A 12,625-nucleotide genomic window follows, 5' to 3' on the forward strand; every position below is an offset into this window, starting at 1 on the left:
AGGACAAAGCTGCCAGATTGGGGTTGTGGCAGGCAGGAAGATACCAACAAGAGGGAAAAACACACTTGACCTCATACACATCAGGTTACCTGCTGCAGTTGCATCTATTCATGACAGCTCAGTGAAAATAACTACGACATAGCCCTGGTGGAAACGGTTCCTGATGAAGGGCTTTTGCCTGAAACATCGGTTTTACTGCTCCTCGGATGCTGCCTGAACTGCTATGCTCTTCCAGCACCACTAATCCAGAATCTGGTGGAAACGGAAGTCCAGTCTTCACATTAAGAATACCTTCTATCGTATTGTGTGGCACTATCACCGTGCTAAATAGGATAGTTTTCAAACAGATCTAGCAACTGAAGCTCAGCATGCATGAGGAGTTGGGGGCCATTAGCAGCAGAATTGTACTCTAATACAATCTGCAATCCCACGGCCTGGCATATCATCAACTCTACTATGATCACCAAACCTCACCCTGGCTCAATGTAGCAGATTTCAGAAGGGTACATTAGGAGCAGCACCAACTAAAGCTAAAACTGTTGTTTCAAGCTGGTGAAGAAACAACAGAACTATTTGTGTGCCAAACAGCATGTGACAGAGCTAAGCTATTCCCAAACCAAATATCCACAGTCCTGCCATATCTAGGCATGAACAGCAGTGGACGATTAAACAACTCACTCGAGACATCCCCATCCTCAGTAATGGGGGAAAAGGCACATCAGTGCAGAATAAGGCTAAAGCAATCTTCAGCTCGAACTGCTGAAGATTGAACATATTTCAAAGAAAGGAAGATGGTTGTAGTTGTTGGAGGTCAGTCATTTCAGCTCTGCGACATCATTTCAGGAGTCTGTCAGGGGAGAGTTCTTGGCCCAACCATCTTTAGCTGCTTCATCAATGACCTTGCCTCCACTATAGGGTCAGAAGTGGGGATGATCACTGAAGATTGCACAATGTTGAGCAACATTCACAACACCATAGATGCTGAAACAATCCATGTCCAAATGCAGCAAGATAACATCTAGGTATCTGCTAACTACTAGGAAGTTATATTTGTGCCAATGACCATCTCCAAAAAAAGGGAATCTAACCATCACCCTTTGACATTCAATTGCATTACCATCAATGAATGGACCACTATCAGTATTGTGTTACCATTGACCATACAAGTGTTGTGGCTATACTGGCATTTCAGAAGCTCAGAATTCTGTGGTAATTCACCTCCTGTCACTGCAAAGCTATCGACCAACTACAAGGCACAAGTAAGGAGTATCACAGAACACTCCCACTTGCCCGCACCTCCACAATGTTCCAGAAGCTTGAAACTATCGAGGAAAAGGCTTGATCGACACCACATCCAGAAACAATCACTCCCTCCACCACTGACACTCAGTAGCAGCAGTCTGTACCACCTACAAGATGCAAAATTTCATCAGGACAGCACCTTCCAAACCCATGACCACTACTATCATGAATTTTTAAAAAAGGTTGATATAGGGAAAAGCAGCATGAATGTGCTGGAAGGCAACTTACGTAATTTTTCTGATATGGTATACCTTTTCCTGAAAATACCTGCCTGAAGTTAAGACCATGACTTTCACCATTGGTATGGTAAGGAGGCAGGTCCCAAATCCACACTAGCTGAAATGGGGATTAAACCCCACGCACCCTGGTTATAATCAGATTAACACTGGCTGTCCAGTTAAATGAGCCAACTAGCTGCTTTTCTTTCTCCCTCACCGCAAGAAGTCCAAGTTGCAATGGTGATATATCTGTTTGCTGTCTCTCAGTTCGAGGATGATGTCTACTTAGAGCTGCAAGTTTTTGACATTTGTCTTCTTTGTGACTGAAAAGGCTTATTTTTGATTCATAGATCTTTGAGCCCAGTGTCCCAGGATTTTGATTGCTTCCTTTTCTTTCCTTCTGTTTCCACACTGCCTCAACATTAATGCATTTAGACTCAAAGCCTGATGTAATGTGATGGACAAATTGCCATTGTGGGAGAGTAGGTAATTAATGAGAGATGCTTGGTAAAATATGGAGAGAAACCTCCCTAGACTCTAGGCAAAGCAGTCACAAACAGCTCAATGTAACTCATCAAGCTAAAATAATTTAAATTTAATTTCCAATTGCATCTCCATCTCGCAGTAACAATTCTTTGTTTTACAGAGGCACAGCAATAGCAGGTGTCGTATTTGGGATTGTCTTTCTCATGGGAGTGGTTGCTGGAATAGCTATTTGTATCTGCATGTGGATCAAAAACAGTGGGAGCACACGTGTGGGTGTGATACAGGCATCTCATATCAATACCGTCAGTCAATTCACTGGTAAGAAACAAAGAATCAGCAAAGTTTTGATTTAACAGTCATTTAATGAACCCAGACATGTGCCAATTTCTCCATTTATCCACCTCGGTTTATTGGACCTCCACTCACTTTAATTTTAACTTCTATGCTTTTAGTTTTGTGGAACTTAATAATTACGAGATGAAAATAAAACAAATTCTGTCAAATTTGATTGGTAGAATTCTGATAAAAACAGGTCTCAACAGTCGTAGAAGACTAACCATGACATAAACGTTTTGTTGTAATAATGAGGTTGATAAGAAGGAAGGTCGCTGGGCCTGAAACGCTAACCCTGCCTTCTTTTCACAGGTACTGCCAGTCCTGCTGAGTTTACCCAGCAACTTTTGTTTTTATACAACTGCTATTATTTGGAACTGTCTTTAAGGTAAAATGAAGGACAGTGTATCGTGTCTAAAAGAAATACCTCCACAGAACTGATTCACAGCTATCAGCTTCTATTTTGAAATCCATGTTCCAAATGATGATAATATATATTTTATTACATCCTCCATTGTTATGACACAGCCTGCTGTCATTGCCTACAAGTGTAAAAGCCTTTTACTTTTCCCAGTAAAACAATCTGAACTTTATGTTCCTTTTCCTGAGGAAACTTGGAACCATTAGAAGCTGGCAGAAACTATGGACTAAGGTCCCAGTTCTGAGGAAGGGTCACTGGATCCACAAGTCTAGCAGCATGTGTGGAGAGAAAGCAGAGTTAATACTTCAGATTTTTTAGTAGCTAGGGAAAGGTTATATATTTGCTGAAGGTGGGGTGGAGGAGGGGAGCATGAATTTTTTAGTCTTATTATTCTCTACATGGACTGTAACACTTTATCAATTAGTCTGCAACAGACACAGAAGAAACTCAGAGTGGTGGAATGCTTTAGAAATCAAACGTTTAGAATCTTGTTCTTCTCCCAACCATAAAATAGTTGTCCAATGTCACGTATCAAATTATTCATATACTGATGCCAAAATGTCTGTGATAGGAAATACATCTAATCTGCCTTGTAATGTGCAAATCTTCTCCTATCTAGTCATTTCTCATGTTAATTCTGCCTTTATCCATTCTTCTACATTGCCTCTGTCTCAATATGTGTTAGAACCACAGAAAAGAAGAACAAGAGTGGGCCATTTGGCCCATTGAGCCTCCTCCACCATTCAATGTTTGCATAGCTAATCCTATATCTCCATCCTGTACTCCCCTTGTCTCCTCATGCCTCTTAATACCTTTACTATCTAGAAACGAATCTACTTCTCTCTTACATTTCTTTTTTTCTCTCTTAAGAGAGAAGCAAGAGTGGACATTGGACCACTGGATAATGAGGCTAAAGTAGTAATGGGGAACAAAGAAATGGCAGAGGAGCTGAATAAGTACTTTGTATCAGTTTTCACAGTGGAGGACACCAGCAGCATACCAGAACTTCAGCAGAGTCAGGGGACAGAGGTGAGTGTAGTGGCCATCAATAAGGAGAGGGTGCTGGGGAAGCTGAAAGGTCTGAAGGTAGATAAATCACCCATACTGGATGAACTACACCCCAGAGTCCTGAAGGAGATAGCAGGGATTGTAGAGATATTGAAGGTGATCTTTCAGGAATCACTAGAGTCAGGAAGGATCCCAGAGGACTGGAAAATAGTTAATGTAAGAAGGGACAGAGGTAAAAGAGGAAACTATAGACTGGTTAGCCTGATCTCAGTCATTGGTAAGTTTTTAGAATTCATTGTTAAGGACATGCAGAGTATTTGAAAGTGCATGGTAAAATAAGGCAGAGTCAGCACAGTTTCATCAATAAGAGGTCATGCCTGAGGAATCAATTAGAATTCTTTGAAGAGGTAATGACCACATTAGATAAAGAAAAGCCAGTAGACATGACCTATTTGGATTTCCAGAAGGCCTGTGACAATGTGCTGCATAGGATGCTATTAAATGAGTCAAGAGCCCATGTTGTTAGGGGCAAGATACTGGGATGGAAAGAGGATTGGCTGACTGGCAGAAAGCAGAGAGTAGAGACCAAGGGGTCTTTTTAAGAATGGCAGCCGGTGAATACTGGAGTTCCAAAGGAGTGTGTGTTGGGACAACAAGCATTCACATTTCAGTATATAATGACTATCTGGATGAAGGAACTGGAGGCATTGTTGCTCAATTTGCAAACAACACAAAGATAGGTAGAGAGACAGGTAGTGTTGAAAAAGCAGAGAGCTGCAGAGGAACTTGGACTGGCTAGGAGAGTGGACACAGAAGTGGCACATAGAATACAGCGTAGACTTTTTCTTAATGTGGAAAGGTTTCAGAAATCTGAAGCACAAAGAGACCTGGGAGTCCTAGTTCACAAGATAAGTTATCATGCAGATTCAATTGGCAGTTAGAAAGGCAAGTACAATGTTGAAATTCATTTCAAGAGGGCTAGAATACAAGAAAAGAGATTTACTGCTGGGGGCTATATAAGGCTCTGGGCAGACCACATTTGGAATGCTGCAAGTAGTTTTGGGCTTCGTATCTCAGACAAGATGTGCCCGCACTGGGGAGGGTTCAGAGGAAGTTTTACAAAAATGATCCTGGGTATGAAGGGCTTGTCATATGAGAGGCAATTGAGGACTCTGGGTCTGTATTTGAAGTTTAGAAGGATGAGGGTGATGTGACTGAAACATTCAGGATACTGAGAGGCCTGGATAAAGTGGAAGTGGAGAAGAAGTTTCCACTAGTCGAGAAACTAGGACCCAATTGAAGAACTGAAGGAATTTCTTCAGCCAGAGAACAGTTGATCTGTGGGACCTACTGTCACAGAAGGGTGTAGAGGCCAAAATAATTGAGTATATTTAAGACAGGGATAGATAGGTTCTTGGTTAGTAAGAGGATCAAAGGTTTCAGGAGAATACAAGAGAATGGGATTGAGAAACATCAGCCATGATCGAATGTCAAAGCAGAGTCTATGGTATGAATGATCTAATTCTGCTCCTACATCTTATAGTCTTTATGCCTTTTTAGCATTTTTATTCACTTTTTTGTACAATGGCCCTATTTGCTGTTAACCTTGATGTTCCTGTTTCTACTTTCCTAACTTTCAATTCTAATTTTGTTTCTCTTTCCTGTGTCTTCCAACTCAGGTTCCCTTTCCCTTCCATTTTAGTTTAAACCTTAATACCAGCAAATGACCCTGGGGGATATTAGGCCAAGTCCTGCTTGGGTAAATCCATCCAACTTGTACAGGTTCCATTTTCCCCAGAATCAGACCCAACACCTCAGAAATCTAAATCCTTCTTTCTACAACATCTCTCTAGCCACTAATCTTGTCAGTTCTATTGTTCCAAAACTTGCTAATACTTTATACTGGGAGTAATCCTGAGATTACTACCGTACATACTTGTGTACATGTCAAATTTTGAAATGGTTTTTTAAAGCTGAAATTAGGAGGTCGACTAATACATGGGCACAAGTTTTGAGGGGCTGAAATTCATGCTGCAGTTCAAAATACAGAATTATTAGCAAAAGTCAATTTGATTGCACAAGTTTGCACATTCTCCCCATATCTGCGTGGGTTTCCTCCAGGTGCTCCAGTTTCCTCCCACAATCCAAAGATGTGCAGGTCAGGTGAATTGGCCATGCTAAATTGCCCAAAGTCAGGGGTATGGGTCTGGGTGGTTACTCTTCGGAGGGTCGGTGTGGACTTGTTGGGCCGAAGGGACTGTTTCCATACTGTAGGGAATCTAATCTAATCTTTTGGAAAAAAAAAGTAATGGGCAAAGAAGAAAAACACAATGAATTATGGTAAAGATAATTACCAGATAAAAGCAAGAGACCGGTATGAAAATTTAACATGTCAAAGATTCATTGAAATCCTGCAAAATCACACTGTTCAACATCGTCATGGCCTGGTATAATGGCACACTTAAAATGAAATATTTATTAAATTCTGGATGTGTGCAAATTCAGGCAGTCAATACACAATCCTTGGGCTGGTTGTAAACTGGTTCCCCTTCAATCTTTGATCTTCATTTACACAGTTCTCTGTAGCCAGTTCTCTGGCTGCTATCTAATTTAGTTTGACCAATTTTCTGTCAAGGTTGATTTGTCCAGCTGTGGTTCAATTCACAATGTCCAATTTTGAGCCTTGACCACATCTTTTTGGGAAGGTCCTGTGAACTTCTGTGGTTATGACCCCAGCTGATGAAATCTTTGGACAGCTGAGGTCCATAATGAAAACTGGTATGATAGATTATATGTTTAATTTGTATGATTGGTTACTAGTTAGTCACTGATTCAGATTAATATGAGCTGCAGACTTTTTTGCAACAGAATGCAAATTTATGACAAAAAAAAGGGGGCAGAGTGAATGACATGGTCTATGGCAAGATGTGTGGCAAAACTGGATGTCATATCCAGCAAGGTTCATATTGACATCAAGTTCATTTCAATTCACATTTTATGCATTTCATGAGCAATGTGATTAGATGCTTACCCTGGCACCCATTTGGACGCTAGCATTGCCTGTCTTTTCATAGAATATATGTAACAGTCCATCTTCTGAAGTTACACTATCACATCTTGCCATAGACCACGTCATTCACTCTGCCCCCTTTTTTTGTCATAAATTTGCATTCTGTTTGCTCTGCTACACTGGTGACTGTCCCGGCGCCACCTCGTACTCCCACAAGGAGATTGAACAGTTCATCAACTTCACGAACACCTTCCACGTTGACCTCAAGTTCACCTGAACCATCGCGGACACCTTCAACCCCTTCCTAGACCTCTCCGGCGACTGACTGATCACAGACATCTACTTAATACCCACCAACCTCCATAGCTACCTGGACTACACCTCCTCCTACCCCGACTCCTGTAACAACGCTATCTCGTACTCCCGATTCCTCTGCCTCTGCTGTCATCTGCTTCCACTCCAGGACATCCCAGGTGGCCTCCTATTTCAAGGACTGTAACTTCCCCTCTCACGTGATCAACAATTCCCTCCAGCGCATTTCCTCCATTTCCCATACCTCTGCCCTTGAATCCCGGACTTCCAACTACAACAAGGATAAAACCCCCCCCGGTCCTCATCTTCCACCTAACTAATTTCTGGATACAGTGCATTATCATCTGCCATTTCCACCACGTACAACCAGACCCCACCAGCAGAGATATATTTCCCTCCCTATCCCATCTGCATTCCGCAGAGACCATGCACTCCTCAACTGTCTCATTAGGACCACCCTCAACCCACCTTCCACTCCCAGCACCTTCCTTTGCCACTGCAAGAGGTGTAAAACCTGCGGCTACAAGGTCCCAAAGGTTCCTTCCACGTCCAGCAGAGATTTTTCTGCACATCCAAACACACCATCTTCTGTGTCTGTTGCTCTTGATGTGGTCTTCTTGACACTGGGGAGATAGGATGCCAATTCGTGGAACCTTTCAGTGAACATCTCTAGGACACACACCCACCAACCTCACTGCCCGGTGGCCAAGCATTTCAATTCCCCCTCCCACACTGCCAAGGATATGCAAGTCTTGGGCCTCCTCCACCGCTAAATCCAAGCCACCTGACGATTGGAAGAACGCCTCTTTTCCACATTGGCTCCCTCCAACCACACGGCATCAACGACAACTTCACCAGTTTCCTCATCTACCCCCCCCCGCCACACCTCATCTCAGATTCAACCCTCCAACTCGGCACCGCCCTCTTGAACTGTCCTACCTGTCCATTGTCCTTCTCACCTTTCACCCTCCTTTCCAACCTATCACCATCATCCCTCACCTGCATCGATCACCTTCCCAGCTGCCTTCCCCCACCCCACCCCACCCTCCTATTTATTTCTCAGCCCTGTTACCCCACCACCCCCCACCCATATTCCTGATGAAGGGCTTAAGCTCAAAGCATCAACTCTCCTGCTTCTTGGATGCTATCTGACCTGCTGTGCTTTTCCAGTGCCACACTTTTCAACTCTGATATCTCCGGCATCTGCTATTCTCACTTTTTCTCTGCATGCTCCAAATGACCTCCTGGTTGCAAACCAGACAGCAACATATGAGGAGAGGCTCATAAGCTCCAATCACATTAACCCCAAAATCCACAGATATTGGCATCCACATGTGCCACCTTCTATGAGCCCTCATGGCATATCTCCAATCCACTTACAATACTTCTGCATTTCAGTGATTTTGTAGTTGATATACCAGTATACCCAGACCCTTCTCTTCCACAGCATTCTGCAAGCTCTTATTTTAAATAGTATGTTGTTTTCTATTTGTGTTCCCAAAGTGGAAAACCTCACATTTTCCAACATTATACTTGCAGCTTGTTTTCCTACTTATTTTTGTGTCATTATCAAAAATAGCTACAACATAATAGGCTCTCATTACTACTTTGTTATATAGCTAATGTGTTTCAGATTAATGACATTCATTTCTGTGTGTGTAAAAGTTTGTAATTTACAGTACATTAAAATGTGTACTCCAAGCTATGGCCCTAGCTTCCAACACCTTCTACAGTTTGTCTACCCTCCTCTAGTGTGAATTTTACTGCTCCCATGCTGCCACGTCCCACACCACTCCCTCACCCCACCTGCCCCACCACTTGTATATTTGAAAGCAAGCTAACATCTTCCCCAATGCAACCTGGCCTTACATAAAGGAAGCAGATAGACTTCAGCAGAGGAAGATAGAAGAAGGCAAACAGCCTGGCAGTTTTGACAGTGCAAGTTGCTGTTAAGCAGGAAGGCGGGATATTTCTAGTGTCAATCAGAAGCACTCCTCCACCCCCCCAGCCTTAGAATGATGCCACCCTTTTGAGCCCTCACTCTAACTTTTCTAACCCTCTTCCATAACTCCATTCCCACAGCTACCAAACTCTCCAGACTTAGCTAAAGTCTAGGAGACGCCTTTATGTCTTCCTTGTGACTGTTTTTAATCCCAGTGACCTCCTGTATTGTTGGTCTGCATGGATCAGTCAACAGACACATGTAAGACCACTAGATAAAGGAGTAGAATTTGGCATTTCAGACCCTAAAGTCTACTCCACCATTCAATCATGGCTGATATGTTTAACCCCATTCAACTGCCTTCTCCTTGTAACCCTTGATACTCTTACCAATCAATTGATCTAGATTGTTAACATATAACATGAATAGTTGTGATCCCAACACAGAACACTGCAGAACTCCACTAGTCATCGGCTGCCATCCTGAAAAGTACCCCTTTATCCTTACTGTCCATCTTCTGCCAGTCAGCCAATCGTTTATACATGCCATTAACTTGCCCCTTACATCATGGGCTCTCATCTTATTTAGAAATCACACAACACCAGGTTATGGTCCAACAGATTTATTTTGAAGCACTAGCTTTCAGAGTGCTGTTCCTTCATCAGGTAGATGTGGAGCAGGATCATAAGACACATAACTTAGAGCAAAAGATCACAATGTTATGCAATTTATCAATATATTGAACAAACCTAGATTGCTGTTAAGTCTAGATGAGTCTATGAATAGGAAGGGTTTAGAGGGATATGGGCCAAGTGCTGGCTAATAGGATTAGATTAATTTAGGATATCTGGTCGGCATGAACGAGTTGGACCGAATGGTCTGTTTCCATGTTGTATATCTCTGTGACTCTAAGTAAGTCTTTAATCTTTTAGAATGGGTTGCAGGTTTTAATTCATTGACATGTAAATCCCAGAATTTCTTTCAAGTCACATTCTCGAGATAAGGTTTTATAATAAAAGGTGGCATCTCATCTCAGATAATGCACTAAAGGTGTGAGGTTAAAGTCTGTCTGTATCTCAATCTTAAATCAGATTGGTTCTATTTCCAAAGTAGGAGCTTATAAAATGTCACATGGATTGACTGCCTGTAGATTGTGTGCTTTTTGAACAAAATAGAATGTATCTGCAAATGCAATTCTGCATATGCAAACTCACCCCATACTGACATGCGTGTGCGCAATGTGAGGGAGAGAGAAAGAGAGAGAGAGGGAGGGAGAGAGTATGTGTGGGAGTGGGAGTGTGTGCAAGTCAGTGCGTGACTGTGTGTATGTGAGAGTGTGTGTTTGCATGTGTGCGTGCATGGTAGAGTGTGTGCATGAGTGTGACGGAGTATAAGCCAATGAGAGGGTGTGTACGTGGGTATGAGTATGAGAGGTGTATGTCTGTGTCTGAGAGAGAATTTGTGTATGAGAGAGGGTCTGCTTGAGTGTGTATGTAAGACTGTGTGTGTGTGTGAGAGAGTGTATAGTGTAGTGGGGTCACCTGTACTGTGACATGAACCCAAGGTTGAGGAAGGCTTCAACTGGGACCTGCAATCCATTCTAAAAGATAAAAGATTTAACAGCAATCTAGGTTTGTTCAATATATCGTATCAGTTGCATGACACTTTGATCTTTTGTTTTAAATTCTGTGTCTTATGATCCTGCTCCCCAGCTACCTGATAAAGGCGCAGCACTCTGAAAGCTAGTACTTCCAAATAAACCTATTGGACTACAACCTGTGTTGTGTGGTTTTTAACTTTGTCCACCCAATCCAACACCGACACAACAACATCTTATTTAGAGTCATAGACATGTACAACATGAAAACAGACCATTTGGTCCAACTCGTTCATGCTGACCAGATATCCTAAATTAATCTATTCCTATTTCCCTCTAAAGTCTTCCTATTCATTGGCCCATATCTCTGTAAACCCTTCTTGTTCATATACCCATGCAGATGCATTTTAAATGTTAGAATTATACCAGCCTCAACTACTTCATCTGGCAGCTCATTCCATACATGTATCATTCTTTGCATGAAATAGTTACCCCTTACATCCCTTTTAATTCTTTCCCCTCTCACCCTAAATCTAGGCCCTCTCATTCTGGCCTCTCCCACCCTAGGGAAAAGACCTTGTCTATTTACCCCATCTATGCCCCTCATGATTGTATAAATCTCTGTAAGGTCACCCCTCAACCTCCAATGCTCCAGGGAAAATAGCCCCATTAATAAGTTAGAATGAATAAATATGAATATGACTGAGTAAATAAAGTATTTGTGTGGCAGAACCTCAGGGGACAGTATGAGCATAAAAACAAGCAAAGCTTTTGATTAGCATCTAAGTAACTTTTCTAAAATCCATTAATTTATTTGTGCTGGATAGCTGTGAAATAACCAACAACAAAAATGTATTTTTCTTGCATTCCTGAGTTTAAAAATGTCCCAGTTACTCAATTCGAGTAGATAATTTTATAATTTTACTGGGTATCATTAGTAAAATATATTGCTGTGTGTAGGTGTATGCTGTCGAATGATTTATTACATCATTTTTTTTGCTGTAGACAATGTTTCAGAGTAGACTTTTTTTAATATTCCAGTTATTATTTGTAAATACTGTTGGCTGCCACCTCTGTTCATTTATTTTGTTCTCAATCTTTCTTTTCAGTCCCTCCTCCACCTCTGCCTTACAGTTATGACTATGAGATGGATTATCCTGCAGATCTCCCACCACCTTACACACCCACACCTCAGGTTTCCTTGCAGTACACCCCACCTCCACCATATCCAGGATGTTCAAGAAAATAAATTCTCACTCAACATCACTAAACACAACGTTGGAAGCTGATTGAAATTCCATTGATCTAATAATAAATGAGAGCAGGTAGTCCCTAAGACAGCAAAAGCATCATTGTTCTTCTGATTTATTCCAACTCTGTACTTGGCAATAGTTTCCCCCTCAGCTCTTCAAGCAATGTTATCGACTAGAAACATTGAATTTTCTTTTTGCTAAGTTATTAGCTTTAATGCTGTTGACATAGTAAGTTATGAATCCAGTGATTTCTCTATCCAGACTGAACTAAAATATCCTAGCCACCATGAGAGAGCATGACAATCGAGGATGTGAAACAAGGTGAAGTGCATCATTTCTACAAATGTAAAGATGAACAGGCAATTGGCCTGTAATAAAAAATACTGATATTTATAAAAGACATTGAGTAAATGCATTTCTTTTATCTTGCAGTTTTTATTGTCTCTTCTTGCAAAGCTGTTAAAAAAAAAACGCAAGATATTATGTCGAATCAACAACAAAGCCTGTGTACGGAAAAATAAATACGATCCCAAAATAACAAGTGGATCTATGTATATAGAAACATGGAAAGTAAGGCTTGTTTATTATTATACCGGGATAGTAACAAATTCTGCATATAAAAGAATATGAATAGTATGCCATGATAATTTGGAGTCTGTACATAGAGAACCATAATTAACTCGGTTGGGCCTTCCATACAACAAGGTAAAAACAATGACTGCAGATGCTGAAAACCAAATACT

The 12,625-nt window shown here is 41.5% G+C and overlaps 1 protein-coding gene across 2 annotated transcripts in view; it reads left to right on the forward strand.

The window, feature by feature from the left end:
* cyyr1 (cysteine/tyrosine-rich 1) overlaps positions 1–12,280 on the forward strand; it is a 30,332-nt gene extending 18,052 nt beyond the window's left edge. The window contains exons 3-5 of one of the 2 annotated variants that reach the window (XM_072585729.1): positions 2,167–2,324; positions 2,652–2,727; positions 11,739–12,280. In XM_072585729.1, coding sequence (XP_072441830.1) covers positions 2,167–2,324; positions 2,652–2,727; positions 11,739–11,769 — 265 coding nt within the window. In that variant the 3' untranslated portion in view covers positions 11,770–12,280. The remainder of the gene's footprint in view (positions 1–2,166; positions 2,325–2,651; positions 2,728–11,738) is intronic. The other variant, XM_072585728.1, reaches the window with a different exon arrangement.
* Positions 12,281–12,625: the final 345 nt, after the last annotated feature.

This window comes from Chiloscyllium punctatum, chromosome 15 (genome assembly GCF_047496795.1).
Source record: "Chiloscyllium punctatum isolate Juve2018m chromosome 15, sChiPun1.3, whole genome shotgun sequence".
NCBI classification, from domain to species: Eukaryota; Metazoa; Chordata; class Chondrichthyes; order Orectolobiformes; family Hemiscylliidae; genus Chiloscyllium; species Chiloscyllium punctatum.